Raw genomic sequence first — 16,957 nt, 5'->3', positions numbered from 1 at the left:
GAAACTCTACTAGCCAGAAGTGAGTGGGGGCCAATATTCAACATTCTTGAAGGAAAAAATTTGCATTCCAGAATTTCATATCCAGCCAAACTAAGCTTCATAAGGGAAGGAGAAATAAAATCCTATACAGACAAGGAAACGCTGAAAGATTTTGTCACCACCAGGCCTGCCCTACAAGAGCTACTGAAGGAAGCACTAAACATGGAAAGGAACAACCAGTACCAGTCACTGCAAAAACATGCCAAAATATAAAGGTCATCAATGCTAGGAATAAGCTGCATAAACTAATGAACAAAATAACTGGCTAACGTTATAATGACAGGATCAAATTCACACATAACAATATTAACCTTAAATGTAAATGGGCTAAATGTTCCAATTAAAAGACAGACTGGCAAACTGGATAGAGAGTCAAGACCCATCAGTGTGCTGTATTCAGGAAACCCACCTCATGGGCAGAGACACACATAGGCTCAAAATAAAGGGATGGAGGAAGATCTACCAAGCAAATGGAAAACAAAAAAGGCAGGGGTTGCAATCCTAGTCTCTGATAAAACAGACTTTAAACCAACAAAGATCAAAAGAGACAAAGAAGGTCACTACATAATGGTAAAGGGATCAATTCAACAAGAAGAGCTAACTTTCCTAAATATATATGCACCCAGTACAGGAGCACCCAGATTCAAAAGCAACTCCTTAGAGACCTACAAAGAGACTTACACTCCCACACAATAATAATGGGAGACTTTAACACCCCACTGTCAACATTACACAGATCAATGAGACAGAAAGTTAACAAGGATATCCAGGAATTGAACTCAGCTATACACCAAGCAGACCTAACAGACATCTACAGAACTCTCCACCCCAAATCAACAGAATATACATTCTTCTCAGCACATCATCACACTAATTTCAAAACTGACCACATAGTTGGAAGTAAAGCGCTCCTCAGCAAATGTAAAAGAACAGAAATTTTAACAAACTCTCAGACCACAGGGCAATCAAACTAGAACTCAGGATTCAGAAACTCACCAAAAACGCTCAACTACATGGAAACTGAACAACTTGCTGCTGAATGACTATTGGGTACATAACGAAATGAAGGCAGAAATAAAGATGTTATTTGAAACCAATGAAAACAAAGTTACAATGTACCAGAATCTCTGGGACACATTTAAAGCAGTGTGTAGAGGGAAATTTATAGCACTAAATACCCACAAGAGAAAGCAGGAAAGTTCTATAATTTACACCATAACATTTCAATTAAAAGAACTAGAGAAGCAAGTGCAAACACATTTAAAAGCTAGCAGAAGGCAAGAAATAACTAAGATCAGAGGAGAACTGAAGGAGATACACACTAAAAAACACTTCAAAAAAATCAATGAATCCAGGAGCTGTTTTTTTTTTTTTTTTAAAGATCAACAAAATTGACAGACCACTAGCAAGACTAATAAAGAAGAAAAGAGAGAAAAATCAAATAGACACCATAAAAAATGATAAGGGGGATATCACCACCGATCTGACAGAAATACAAACTACCATCAGATAATACTATAAACACCTCTACACAAATAAACTATAAAATCTAGAAGAAATGGATAATTTCCTGGACACATACACCCTCCCACGACTGAACCAGGAAGAAGTTGAATCCCTGAATAGACCAATAACAGGCTCTGAAATTGAGGCAATAATTAATAGGCTACCAACCAAAAAAAGTCCAGGACCAGATGGATTCACAGCCGAATTCTATCAGAGGTATAAGGAGGAGCTGGTACCATTCCTTCTGAAATTATTCCAATTGACAGAAAAAGAGGAAATCCTCCCTAACTCATTTTATGAGGCCAACATCATGCTGATACCAAAGCCTGGCAGAGACACAACAAAAAAAGATTTTAGACCAATATCCCTGATGAATACCAATGCAAAAATCCTCAAAAAAAATAGTGGCAAACCGAATCCAGCAGCACATCAAAAAGCTTATCCACCATGATCAAGTGGGCTTCATCTCTGGGATACAAGGCTAGTTCAACATATGCAAATCAATAAACCTAATCCAGCTTATAAAAAGAACCAAAGACAAAAACCACATGATCATCTCAATAGATGCAGAAAAGGCCTTTGAAAATTTCAACAGTCCTTCATGATAAAAACTCTCAATAAATTAGGTATTGATGGGACGTATCTCAAAATAATAAGAGCTATTTATGACAAACTCACAGCTAATAGCATACTGAATGGGCATAAACTGGAAGCATTCCCTTTGAAAACTAGCACAAGATAGGGATGCCCTCTCTCACCACTCTTTTTCAACATAGTGTTGGAAGTTCTGACCAGGGCAATCAGGCAGGAAAAAGAAATAAAATATTCGATTAGGAAAAGAGGAAGTTAAATTGTCCCTATTTGTAGATGACATGATTGTATATTTAGAAAACCCCAACATCTTGGCCCAAAATCTCCTTAAGCTGCTAAGCAACTTTAGCAAAGTCTCAGAATACAAAATCAATGTGCAAAAATCACAAGCATTCTCATATACCAATAACAGACAAACAGAGAAACAAATCATGAGTGAATTCCCATTCATGATTGCTTCAAAGAGAATAACATACCTAGGAATCCAACTTACAAGGGATGTGAAGGACCTCTTCAAGGAGAACTACAAACCACTGCTCAACGAAATAAAAGAAGACACAAATAAATGGAAGAACATTCCATGCTCATGGATAGGAAGAATCAATATCGTGAAAATGGCCATACTGCCCAAGGTAATTTACAGATTCAATGCCATCTCCATCAAGCTAACAATGACTTTTTTCACAAAATTGGAAAAAACTACCTTAAAGCTCATATGGAACCAAAAAAGAGCCCACATTGCCAACACAATCCTAAGCCAAAAGAACAAAGCTTGAGGCATCATGCTACCTGACTTCAAACTATACTACAAGGCTACAGTAACCAAAACAGCATGGTACTGGTCCCAAAACAGAATATAGACCAGTGGAACAGAACAGAGTCCTCAGAAATAATACCACACATCTACAACCATCTGATCTCTGACAAACCTGACAAAAACAAGAAATGGGGAAAGGATTCCCTATTTAATAAATGATGCTGGGAAAACTGGCTAGCCATATGTAGAAAGCTGAAACTGGATCCCTTCCTTACACCTTATACAAAAATTAATTCAAGATGGATGACAACTTAAATGTTAGACCTAAAACCATAAGAACCCTAGAAGAAAACCTAGCTAATACCATTCAGGACATAGGCATGGGCAAGGACTTCATGTCTAAAACACCAAAAGCAATGGCAACAGAAGCCAAAATTGACAAATAGGATCTAATTAAACTAAAGAGCTTCTGCACAGCAAAAGAAACTACCATCAGAGTCAGCAGGCAACCTACAGAATGGGAGAAAAGTTTTGCAACCTCCTCATCTGACAAAGGGCTTATATCCAAAATCTATAAGGAACGGAAACAAATTTACAAGAAAAAATCTACCCCATCAAAAAGTGGGCAAAGGATATGAGCAGACACTTCTCAAAAGAAGACATTTTTGCAGCCAACAGACACACGAATAAATGCTCATCATCACTGGCCATCAGAGAAATGCAAATCAAAACCACAATGAGATACCATCTCACACCAGTTGGAACGGCGATCATTAAAAAGTCAGGAAGCAGCAGGTGCTGGAGAGGATGTGGAGAAACAGGAACACTTTTACACTGTTGGTGGGACTGTAAACTAGTTCAACCATTGTGGAAGACAGTGTGGCAATTCCTCAAGGATCTAGAACTAGAAATACCATTTGACCCAGCCATCCCATTACTGGGTATATACCCAGAGGATTATAAATCATGCTGCTATAAAGACACATGCACATGTATGTTTATTGTGGCACTATTCACAATAGCAAAGATCAACCCAAATGTCCATCAGTGACAGACTGGATTAAGAAAATGTGGCACATATACACCATGGAATACTATGCTGCCACAAAAAAGGATGAGTTCATTTCGTTTGTAGGGACATGGATGCAGCTGGAAACCATCATTCTCAGCAAGCTATCACAAAGACAAAAATCCAAACACCGCATGTTCTCACTCATAGGTGGGAATTGAACAATGAGAACACTTGGACACAGGAAGCAGAACATCACACACCGGGGCCTGTCATGGGGTGGGGGAAGGGCGGAGGGATAGCATTAGGAGATATACCTAATGTAAATGATGAATTAATGGGTGCAGCATACCAACATGACACATGTATACCTATGTTACAGACCTGCACATTGTGCACATGTACCCTAGAACTTAAAGTATAAAAAAAAGAATTAAAGAAATGTATGAGAATAACATCTCATCAAGTAGTATATCAGTAAAAAGATATAAAAAGAAACCAAATGGAAATTCTGAAGTTGAAAAATATAAGAACTGAAATTTAAAATAAACCAAAGAAGTTCAACAGCAGATATAAGCAGGCAGAAGAAAGAATTCATGAACTGAAAGGTAGGTCAATTGTGATTACCCAGTCTAAGGAACAGAAAGATAACAGAGTGAAAGAAATTTACAAAACTCCAGAGACCCATGAACATCATCAAGCATACCGAAATACGCATTATGGAAGTCTGAGAAAAAGTAGAGAGTGAAAGAGGCAGTAAGAATATTTGAAAAAATAATGGCTGAAAACTTCCAAAAATTGATGAACATTAATATATACATCCAAGAATCTCAATGAATTGCAAGTAAGATAAACTCAAAGAGAAGCACACCAAGACATCATAATTAAACTGTCAAAAGACAAACATAAAGAGAATCTTGAATGCAGAAAGAGAAAAATGACTGATCGTATACAAAAGATCCTTGGTAAGATTAACAACTGATTTCTCACCCAATACTATGGATGATAATGGGATACCTACCATATTTAAAATGCTGAAAGAAAAAACATGTGAAGCAAATGTTTTATATCCAGCAAAACTTACAAATGATAGAGAAATAAAAACATGTCCAGATAAACAAGAACTGATAAAATTTTTTTACTAGATATGCTTGACAAGAAATACTAAAAAGAGACTTTTAGGCTGAAATGAAACAACACTAACTGTAATTTGAAGACCATGAAAAAATAAAGAAGGCTGGTAAAGGTAACTGCATGAGGAAATATAAAAGATGAAAGAAGTATGTTTTTTGTTTGTACCTCTGTGTTTCATCCTACCTGATTTAAAATACAAATGCATAAAATAATAATTATAAATCTGCATTGATGAGAAAATAATGCATAAATAAAATATTGGTATGATAAAATCATAGAGGATGGGGAAGAGAATAGAAATAAATGGAATCAATGATTTTGTATACTATTGAAATTAAATAGAAATGAAATTGAACTAGACTGTAATAATTTAATTGTACTCACCAGAGTGACCCAGAAGAAAATAACTCAGAATAAATAATAAATAAAATGACAAAGGCTTTAAAAAGTTATACTAGGGTCCAGGCATGGTGGCTAATGCCTGTAATCCCAACACTTTGGGAGGCCGAGGCAGACGGATCACTTGAGGCCAGGAGTTCGAGACCAGCCTGGCCAACATGGCAAAATCCCATCTCTACTAAAAAAAAAATACAAAAATTAGCCAGGCATGGTGGCACTGCAATCCCAGCTACTCAGAAGGCTGAGGCAGGAGAATCACTTGAGCCGAGGAGGCAGAGGTAGCAGTGAGCCAAGATCGTGCCACTATACTCCAGCCTGGGTGAAGTATACTAGAAAACATCTATTTAATACAAAAAAAAGCAGTGATGGAAGAATAGACAAAATGAAAAATAAGACACAGAAATCCAAAGCAAAATAGCAGTGAATACCAATCTGTAAATTACCAAAATTAATTGTACCTGGATTAAACGCCCTAATTAGAAGGCAATATTGGTAGAATGGAATTTTTAAAAAGATACAACTCTATGTGATCTACAGAAAACACAATTTAGATTAAAATATATAAATAGGTTGGAAGTAACAGAATGCGAAATGATACTGGACATACAGTACTCAAAAGAGAGCTGTTTTATTTTGTCTGATATTTATAACAGACAAAATAGACTTAAGACAAAAATTGCTAGTATAGATAATGAAGGGCATTGTATAATGATAAAACGGTCAATCAGGAAAATGTAGCAATTATGAAAATATATCACACTTAACTTTAAAGCCCCCAAATATAATACATAAAACAAAAAAAATGATTAAATTGAAGGGAGAAATAGACAATTCCACAATAATTCAAAATTTAAATTTAGTCACTGGTTAATTTAAGAAATTTGCAGAGCCTCAAAACATTGCCTCCAAAATATTTACTAATTGCTAGAAGTTTTAAAAATTATTTAATACTCCTCACAAGAAGTGGAGCTTAATTCTAGTCTCATTGAGTGTCAGCCAAAGTTAGTCACTGAATTTCAAATAATAGACTATGAAAAGGGAGAAAAAAACCTACCAAACTTTAAAGTGGAGAAACCACCTCAACAAAAGTGATCAACTTTAATATCACCAATAAGTTATGCTGACATCATGCAACCCCTGATATTATGCAATGAGAAAGACACATCACTTCTGTGGTACTCTTATAAAAAAATCTGTAACTCCCCTTTAGTCATGAGAAAACCATCAAACGACTTGAAATCAAGAGACATTATAAAAAACAACTAACAAATATTCCTTAATAGTGTCAAGGTCATAAAATACTTTAAAGCTTAAAAAGCTGTCACTAATTGGAGGAGACTAAGGCGACATGAAGAATAAATGCAATGTAGTACTGACTCAGGTCTTGAATCAAAAACAACAAAGGATATTAGTGCAAAAACTAGGAAAATGTGAATAAGAACAATGTTGAAGTACTTACATTATCAGATTCTAAAATATAGTATGAAGCTACATTAGTCAAGACAGAATGCCATTATCATAAGTATAGAAAGATAGAGCATTAAAACACAAAAGAGTACAGAAATAAAAACACATATATGGTTAATTAATTTTTGTAAAAAGCACTAATAAAATTCAGTGATTAAATGAAAGATTTTCCAAATGGTCCTGGAATAACTAAATATCTCTATTGAAAAACAAACTATGTTGTTATCCATATATCCTTTGACTGATCTACCTATTTATCTGGACACATACCTCACACCATAAACAAAAATTAACTGAAAGTGAATCAAAACATATACATGAAAGTTAAAGTCATAACGTTCCTATAACACAAATAGAAGGTTGTCTTTGCACCTTTGGATTGTGAAACAAATCTTAAAATGCCAAAAAAAAACAAAACACACTGGACTTCATCAAATTTAAAACATTTGCTCATTGAATTACCTGATTACAAAAATAAACAGGCAACACACAGACAAGGAGGAAACATTTACTCTCTCTTTCTCTATATATACAAAATTTGTATGTATGTATGTACATATGCATATACATGTGTCTGACAAGGAATGTGACATCAACAATATGAAAGAGGAGGCAGCTCTAGGCTATCATCCCTCATAGAAACATAGAACAAGTGGATACTTTTGGAACCAGTTTTTTCAGAATTCAGAAAATCAGTCAAAATTTACAATAACCAAATGAACTCTAAAGAAAGAAAAAAAAATCTTCAAACAGTAGGAAGTAATGTGATGATTTTACTTACTCTTTTTCCACCCTCTTCCTGGCACAATAGTAGCTTTGGTTCAGAAGCAAGGACAGCCTGCATTCCCAGTGAGGCACCCTTTCCCTGGTTCCAAAGTAAGAAGATTAGAATTGTTTCATATGGTTGTTCATATGGTTGCTCTAACTTGTCCACTACGTGGATGACTGACACAAGGCTTTCATCTTTGTTTTACCTAAGTAAAACTCAGGTCAGAAAAAGAACAAGCATTGCTTTAAAACACTGAAAGTCATACAATCCTCTCATGTCTGAAGCAAAAGGCTATAATAAAAACAAACAGTAGATTGCTAAGGCAAAAATCTGGGAAGAGCTTTTTAACTTCCTACACTATTAAGATGACAAATTTATGAAGAATATTTATGAGTCTCTATTATCGGACACACATTGTATAAGTTATAATTTGTGACAACATAAAGGGTGGAGAATAGAGCTGTATAGGAGCAGAGATTTTGTATGTTATTGAAGTTATGTGTGCATCGAATCAACTAAATTGTTATAAATTTACGATGTCACATATAATCCCCATATTAAACAAAAAGAAAATGTCTAAAAAATCTATATACAAAAATATAAGAAGAAAATCAGTTAATAACAAAAAATCCACTATCAACATAAAAGAAAGCATTAAGGGAGTGAAAGAGGGACAAAAAATTTCTAAGACATACTTAAAAAAATGGCAGAGGTAAATCTTTCCTTATCCGTCATTACTTTAAATATAAATGGAATTAACTCTCCAATCAAAAGATATTGCTTGGAAGAATGAATTTTTAAAAACGTGATCCAACTATGTACTGTCTACAAGGGATTCACTGTAGATATAAAAGACACAAATAGGTTGAAGCAAAAAAAAGGAAAAAGATTTTCCTTGCAAATCTACAGCCACTGTAACAATATCAAACAAAGTAGGCATTAAATAAAAAAAAAACACAAGAAATGTCAATGCTTATTAGTAAATGGATAATTCATCAAAGAGATATCAAAATTATAAAAATAAATATACTAACAACAGATACCCAAGATATATGCACAGTTTCACAGAATTGAAGGGAGCAATAGACAGTCACACAATAATAGTTGGAGACTTCAGTTGAAAACATTCAAAAATGGATAGAGCATGTAGGAATAAGGTCAGTAGAAAATAGAGGATTTGAACAACACTACAAACAAACCAGACTTGATAGAGTTATAATACCTCACCCCACAACAGGAGAATACATAATCTTCTCAAGTGCACATAGAACATTCTCTAGGATAGAACACATTTTAGGCTACAAAACAATTCTCAATACATTTTGAAAGATTAAAATAATATAAAGTGTCTTTTCTAATTACAATGGAATGATGCTGTAAATAAATGACAGAAGAAAAGCTGAAAAATCAGTGTGTTATATATTCAAGATACTGTGTCTTTTGCTCTATGTAATTATACCTCTCTCTCTCTCTCTCCATATATATATATATATATAAAATTTGCTATGTTGGTACTATGAAATCATCAACTTAGAAACCCTCTTGCTTGTGTAACATAATGAAGATTAATGAGTTCTCTGTCACCTGAATTAACAGAACATATGTACCCCTCTAACCCTTTAAATAACATTTATCACATTCTTTTTACCTTGTTATACAGGGTTTTATATCCATCTTTTGCCTCTGCTATTGCTTTAAAGGCAACTTTTTGTCTCTGCTATTGATTTGAAGGCCACAAAAGAACATATAAAAGACCATGTTTTATTCATCTTGGTTTCCCAGCATGGCACCCAGGAAAACATCTTGCACATTTTGTCAGAGGATCCTGGGTTATTATTTCATAAATAAATGAATGATTAAATAAACAAGTACTAATCAAAGTAACCATAGCAGAAACCCTGATTTATGAGAAGTGCTAACATCACTTCCTTTGGCAGTTATCTAGATGTCTTTAAAAATGAACCTAAATCTTTTGTGGTATGAACACTCAACAAGAGAATGAAAGATGCATGTGGAAAATCTGTGAAGGAGAGAAAACATGGATTCTTTACATTTTCAGAAGTCCTGAATATAGTTCATACAGTTAAAAGTAAACCCAGGGCTAAGCACAGTTGCTCACACCTATAATACCAACACTTTGGGAGTCTGAGGCAGGTGGATCGCCTTGAGCTCCAGTTTGAGACCAGCCTGGGCAACATGGTGAAACCTCATCTTCATAAAATATCAAAAATTAGCTGGGCATGGTAGCTTGTGCCTGTACTCTCAGCTACTCAGGAGGCTGAGGTGGGAGGATTGCTTGATCTTGGGAGGTCGAGGCTGCCGTGAGCCATGATCGCCCACTGCACTTCAACCTGGGTGACAGAGCAGGACACTGTTTTTAAAAAAAAAAAAAAAAATCCATACTTAGAATTAATTAGTTCAGTGAAATAGCCAATTTACAGATGGCAAACTTTTTTCTATCTTTAAAGAAAATATTTTGTCCAAACGATAGACAATGTAGACATTTCACACTTCATTCACTTGTTTGAGTCTATTTAGATACAGACTAAAATAGAGAAAAAATATATCATTTTACACCTATACTTACTTATTTGGCCCTTATTCTTGTGTTTTTCTAAAACTGACTCTTAAAATCTTGTCCATTCCCATACATTAACTCTGATTTTTGCAGATAGCTTACAATCCGGGAGGTCTTTGATTACTAGGTAGTCAGTTTCCTTACAAAAGTAATCAGCTACAAAGTTAATTCCCACTCACAATGCACTTTAATATTCATGTCTAAAATTATTAACATAAAATTTGTTTGAATTACTCCTGTAATCTTCTGGCCAGAATTCTTTGCTGTATTCTCTGACATTTTGCCATATCACTTCAGAAGATACAGGGAATTCTGAAGCTATGCAGGCTTGAATGTTCATTTTGACTTCATCTAGCTCACTTTCATATCCTCAATCTGTAAGAGTCAGAACTAGGGTCAAATCTTGCTCTGAGTGGCACACTGTGGGATATCCCCAAATTATTATGAGACAATATAAAGCCTAAGGGCCAGGGATGCAAGAATGGTGATGGCTGTCTTCCTTTCTCCTTTAGGATGTATGCTCTAAGGCAGTAGTGATTTTGTCTAGATAGTTCACTGTTCTATCTCCCAGTCCCAACCATCATCAATGGGAACAATATAATGCACGGTTCAGGACTTAGAGTCTTGTGGGAGAACAGGAACTAGGAAGCAATAATATTTATCTATGTTATTGTTATCATTGTCTAAGAAAGGAAGATTTTTGTGTGATCTGCTATATCCCAAACACTTGAAACAATGGCAGTAATAGAGTTAGCCTCCCTCTGAGTGTCAGAATGTGGGATAACACCAAAATCATCATAAGACAACATAAGGCCTATGTCTGGCCTAAATGTCAGGGGTAGGTAGCGGGTATATGCCTCCCATTAAGAAGAAAACAAGCTCTGTGAGAACTGAGATTTTTGTCATTTTAATTGAAACCTCAGGGCCTCAGTTAGGGCCACGCCTCTGAGTATCAGGAGTGGTAAAGTACCTGAAACAGTAACTAGCATTCTAAGGTCAGTCCTAATAGTTGTGTTGTTGCAATCTGTTTTCCAATTGCAGAAACATAGATCCTTACAACAAAACACAAAATAAACTCCACATGGTGTAAAGTTCATCATTTATGGGGAAATTTTTTTAAAAACAATACTATTATCAGTTATGATGATATTTGCAGTAAAAACATAAAACATGGGCAAGCATCACACCAAATTAATTACAGTGTCTGCCTACTCAAAGATTGGAAGTGGGATGGTACTGGGAAAGAGATTTATTATCTGTAATTTTCTGACTGTTTAATAAAATGTATATCTCTATCTATATTAAATAGGCCAAAATGCTGACACTTATTAATTTTGGGTGGAGGTGAGCAAATGTTTGTCATATCTTTCATACTTTCCTATACTTTGATTTAATTTTGATAAATAAAATACAAAGATAATTGAAAATACCATTATAGCTGATTATTTTATTACAATGTTTTCAGAATTAGAACTAGGTGACATAAAATATACAAAATCATAAAGCATCTGAATAGTACAGTCAACAAGCAACAACCAGTACAATCAGCAATAATAGAGACAACTTTTAACTTCGTATGTCACAGAGAATGTGTATACCTTTTTAATAAAAAGCCTGAATAAACCAATAACTATCAAAGAAATCACAAAGCTGATTTAAAAATCTACCATCAGAAGTGTCATCAGGATTAGATTGTTTTACACTTTGTCCTAGCTAACTTTTAACGAACAAATAATTCTAATGCTATTTAAATTATTCCAGACCACAGGAAAAAAAATTGAAAACTCACATACTCAAATTTTTTAAAGCTAGCACAACTTCAATAACAAAACTTGATAAAGATAGCATCAGAAGGACAAAATACAATTTTACTTTGGAATGAAAATGTAATAATTCTAAATTAAGTACTGGTAAATAAAATCCAGTAATGTAGCAAATCATTATTTCACCATGACCAAGAAGGATTTGTTCCAGAAATACAAGTTTAGTTCCACATCAAATACCTACCATTCTAATTCATCACATCAACAAATTAAAGAGAAAAAAAATCATACAATTTTATCAATAGATGCTGAAAAGACATTTTATAAAATTCAGGAACCACTTCTAGCAATAACACTATAAAACAGGAATAGCAGAAACTCTTAAACATGTTAAAGACTATCTACTAATAACCAAAAGTAAATGTCATACTAATAGGGAATACTATACCCTATTAATATTTTGCATTCTTACTTCCATGAAAATTAAGAACAAGACAGTCATGTCTGTGGTCATCACTATTCAACACTGTTTTGAAAAATCCAGCTAATGTAACAGTAATCAGTATAAACATTAAGAGGAAATAAAATGATCTATATTTTCAGGTGAAATAATTTCATATCTAGAAAACCCAAAATATTATATTCTTAAAAATCTACTGTAACTTCAATGATTAAATAAGCTTATTAGACAGAAGATAAAAATACAAAAATCTATAGGTTGTCTATATTGTCAAAAATAGAAAATTACAAATGAGAAGAAAAAAACCAATTCACAATGTCAAAATATGAAATAAAACTGTAAAAATACTTAGAAACAAATTCAATTAGCTATGATATACTTACGTGAAGAATATTCCAATAACAAGACCAAAAGATTTTGATGATGTATGAAGACTCTTGAGTGCTAAGATTTAATATTATTAAAGAGCCCTCTAAACAAAAATGCAGGATTTTAATATAATTATAATTGTGATGTCAGCCATTATAATTAGAGTTTTATTAAAATTCCGCATTTCATTTTTTCACATGAAAGAATGAATGTCTAGGACAGATTGTATAAAGAAAAAAAACTAATGACATGGGACTTGCTTTATCGGATTCTAAAACTTACGATGAAGCCACTATAATTAAATCATGATATTGGCTCAGAAATTTGAAAATGGGTAATATTTTAAATAAATGTCACAATCAGGTATCCAATGTGAGAAAATGTTATAGCTGGATCCCCATCTTACACCATATACAAAAATAAATGTCAGATGGATCAAACATTTAAACATTAAAAATAATAAAGTTATTAGAAGAAAATGTAGATGAATATTTGTATGACTTTGGGTGGGGGGATCCATGTGGTAAAAAAAGAAAACCAAAATCTATAAAAGAGATAGTGGTCTACCTAAAATGTTTAAAAATTTTAAAGCAAAATACATCATCAATAAAGTCAAGATGAAAAAATCATAACACATTAGAGCTACAAATGATTAATATGCACTATGTAGTAAGAATTTCTACAAATTTATAATGAAAAACATCAATAGATACATGAACAAAGGGAAAGAACAGGCAAATCAGAGAAAAATCCAAACAGAAATAAAGACAGCAACAACAAACCTCTTTGAACTCAGATAAAAAGCAATTAAAGTCACAAGCAATACAATGCAATTTTTAGCCTTTCATATTTTCAAGCATTAAAGAGTGCTGAAGAGGATGCTGAAATGGGCGCTTTCATTTTGTATAGTAATCTTGTAATATTTCTGAAACATATGCCTACATAGTATTTCTGGGACTCCAACCTATAGACATAAAAGCACCAGTATTATGTATTACAGCAGCGTTATTTTGAAAAAAAAAAAAAGGAAATAAAAGACGATAAATAATGAAATGACTGAATGCTTTTTTGGTACATCAACAAGTACTGTGTATTCAGCTGTTAGAGGAAGGGAGGGAGGGGGAGAGTGAGAGTGCAAGAGAGTAAGAGTGAGGGCCAGAGAGAGCCAGAGAGCAAGAAAGACTGAAGCTACTGATAAGGAGGTATCATCTACATGTCAAGTGAGAAAAGCATGTGGCTTGCCATTTTTACAGAAACTATTAGAACATGCTTTCTGTGTGAAGATAGGGAAAATAGGTGGAAGGAGGTACTTCGTATCCTCAACACTTGTTTTCTGAGAAGAAACAAGGTAAGGAAAGGAAGGGGTAAGGACGACGGGGTGTGGGTTTACACCATTAATTTTTCCTAATCTATTTTTGCATTGTTCCAATGGTTGCAAACACTTTTTAATTTTCTATTAGCACCCAATTTAACTGTTAAGTTACAGAACAACGCAATATCAAAAGTAGCAAAGTACACTTGAGGCAAAATTGTGAAACTAGTCAAGGTAAGATTTGGAGGCACAATAAAATTTATCCACTTTCCCGAATTTCTGACACCTAAACTGTTCTCTGCGTTCACAACTACGAGAACACAAAATAATTTACATCTAACAGTTCCACAACTTCTGTAAAGAGCACAAAGAATTTAAGGAGTTTTCACCAAACCATAGACATAAATGTGAATATCATCATCAAACTTAATGAAGTAGACAGATGGCTTCGCCACCACTTGATGTATAAAAATGCCAGTTCTCTTGGACCCGTCATCTTTGGCATGCTCCACCTGCTTGCCCACGAGACTGTCGACCACCTCTCCAGGCTCCCGTTCTGCTGTAGGGAAATAGTAGTTGGAATCTGGAATAATGCGTAAGTCACCATCTTTGTAGTCATCAAGCAGCGTGTACATATAGAGAACAGGATCTTTCTCGTAGGTGATGTAAAACCAAGTATCCATCACAGGAGCTCGCGCCAGGACCATACCCTTCCATTCATCCTTGGTACCATGCTCACCTTCAAACACATGCCCCACTGCCTTGCCAATCAGGGAATCTGCCAGTCGTGAATCGATACGAGGAGTTGGTACTCTCTCAGGAAGGATCTCTAGCGCTAAAACTCTCTTATCGCGGTGCAGTTCTAGTCCATACACACTATCTTTGCCATCATATTTAATGATGTAAAGTGTGGGCTTCACGGAAACCTGCTCGAGCACAGTACCCTTCCACTGCTCCACGGGCTCGTTGCCTTCCTTCCAGCCGTGTTGAATGCGGCAGCCCACGATGTTTCTACGAGTGAGGAAAGTGGGCTTGCGCCGTTGCTTCCTGTGGGTGTGCCTTTTCTTCATCAGGTATGCGGACACGCCATCTACCCCCATCGGAGGCACAGTCGGAGGAGACATAGCTCAAGGATTAAGAGGGCTTGGGGAAAGCTGCTGCCCTGGTCGATTAAACTGACAAAAAGTTAACACTATGCAATATGATATATATTTTTTTATTATTATTATTTTTATTTTTTGCGATCTCAAAGACCTGGTCTGTGCTCCCTTCTCCAAGTGCAAGGCTCTCACCAAGGTTTTGGCAGAAACGCTCGAACTCTAACCGTGAGCACTGGGACAGCGTGTGCCTTTCCACAGTGCTTTCCTCTCTCGCCCTAGAAGGGTTACTGCAGCAGTGGCGGCCGACGCTAGAGATGGCGGGCTCGCGAGTGCAGTTCGTGCCTTGCGCCCGCCCCAACCCCGACCCCAAGTCCCCGAATCGGCCACTTAGCTGTTGTCGATGCTGGTGCGGCTGCAGCACGGCGACAGAGGAGACGACGGGGAAGAAAGGCACGGGGTAAGAGGGATGGCTGCAGCGGCAAAGGCGCAGGCAGCGGCACGTCTCTGGGGAGTCCGCGCGGCCTGGGCTTCGCAGCGCTAGTTGGCTTGGCTTCACTCTGGCGACTGGGTCTTTGCTGCCCAGGGAACCCGCCCCCTGTGAGCCCGCCTGAGCCTTGGCCCCGCCCCCAGACATCCCGCCTTCCGCTCCGCGGGCGGCTGCCAGGCTGGTCAGCGCGCGTGCCCGTGTTCAGTTTGTACTGACACACGCGCCCTCTCTTTCATTTCCTCCTCCGCCCCTCGACCGTTTCCCTCAAACGCCAGCCAGACAGGCCGACTCCCCTCCTCCTCCTTTCTGGCCGTCTGCTGCCCGCCCGCCTCCTACACAGTGGCTCCATCTGCTTTCTGTCTTCCAGGAATTCCTCACTTAAAAAAAAAAATGTAAAACACACGCACACCCAGAAAGAGTTTGTGCGTACAAATTATTTTCTTTCAGTTTAAGACATTTAAGATGAGAATAAAAACTCTGTGTATAATTCACAGTCCACCATCTTAATCCAAAATCTCTTTTATATTTTCTACCTGATCATTTCTGGTGATTATTTTTAAAATTATTTTTGGCAGAATGTAAAGGTCATGTACTGACACTGTGGAGATCTCATAAAGTTCAGTGAAATAAAAGACGAAACTACCATTAATTTTACCATCCAGACTGCACCAAAATGTTAACAATACTGTTTTCTCTCCTGTTAATAAACCTGTGCTTATATTTTATAAAATTGGGAGCATATTTCATACTTTTATAACTTGTGTTTTTCATGTATGTCACGAACATTTTCCAAGGTTGTTAAATACTCTCAAAACATGATTTTTAATGGTAATATTAAATACTTGTAATATTCCTTTTGATAGTACACTATTTATCCTACATGATCTATAACATAAGAATAAAAGCATTTTACCTTCATAAATGGATTTATTGTCTAAACCATTTTTTAAGAGAATATTTAATGACATGGAGAGCTGCACATGAGATGAGTGCATTGTTTGAAAAAGGAATATATTGAAACAATATTGTGGCCTTAATTTTGTAGAGAGAGAAAGAAAGGATTTTTTGTGTATATATTTGCTGTTTTTCTCTTTATAAAAGTGCTGCATGCTTATATTGAAAACCTGAAAGAGAAGAAAGTGTCCATAATTTCACTTACCTTAAGTCACAGAGCTGCTGTGAGGATTAAATAAGAATGTCTGTAAAACTTTTAACAC

The 16,957-nt window shown here is 35.7% G+C and overlaps 1 protein-coding gene and 1 long non-coding RNA gene across 2 annotated transcripts in view; one reads left to right on the top strand and one right to left on the bottom strand.

Annotated features, from left to right (window-relative positions):
* LOC140710863 (uncharacterized) overlaps nt 1-16,658 on the top strand; it is a 71,509-nt gene extending 54,851 nt beyond the window's left edge. The window contains exons 2-3 of the long non-coding RNA XR_012091979.1: nt 14,095-14,189; nt 16,316-16,658. This is a non-coding gene — a long non-coding RNA (uncharacterized lncRNA). The remainder of the gene's footprint in view (nt 1-14,094; nt 14,190-16,315) is intronic.
* Nucleotides 11,677-15,838, bottom strand: SPIN4 (spindlin family member 4). Its single transcript, XM_007991888.3, has one exon. The coding sequence runs from the start codon at nt 15,275-15,277 to the stop codon at nt 14,528-14,530; it is 750 nt and encodes a 249-aa protein (XP_007990079.1). The 5' UTR covers nt 15,278-15,838; the 3' UTR covers nt 11,677-14,527.
* Nucleotides 16,659-16,957: the final 299 nt, after the last annotated feature.

This window comes from Chlorocebus sabaeus, chromosome X, assembly GCF_047675955.1.
Source record: "Chlorocebus sabaeus isolate Y175 chromosome X, mChlSab1.0.hap1, whole genome shotgun sequence".
NCBI classification, from domain to species: Eukaryota; Metazoa; Chordata; class Mammalia; order Primates; family Cercopithecidae; genus Chlorocebus; species Chlorocebus sabaeus.
The sequence above is the reverse complement of the archived record's forward strand: the minus strand, read 5'-3'. Positions and strand labels throughout refer to the sequence as shown.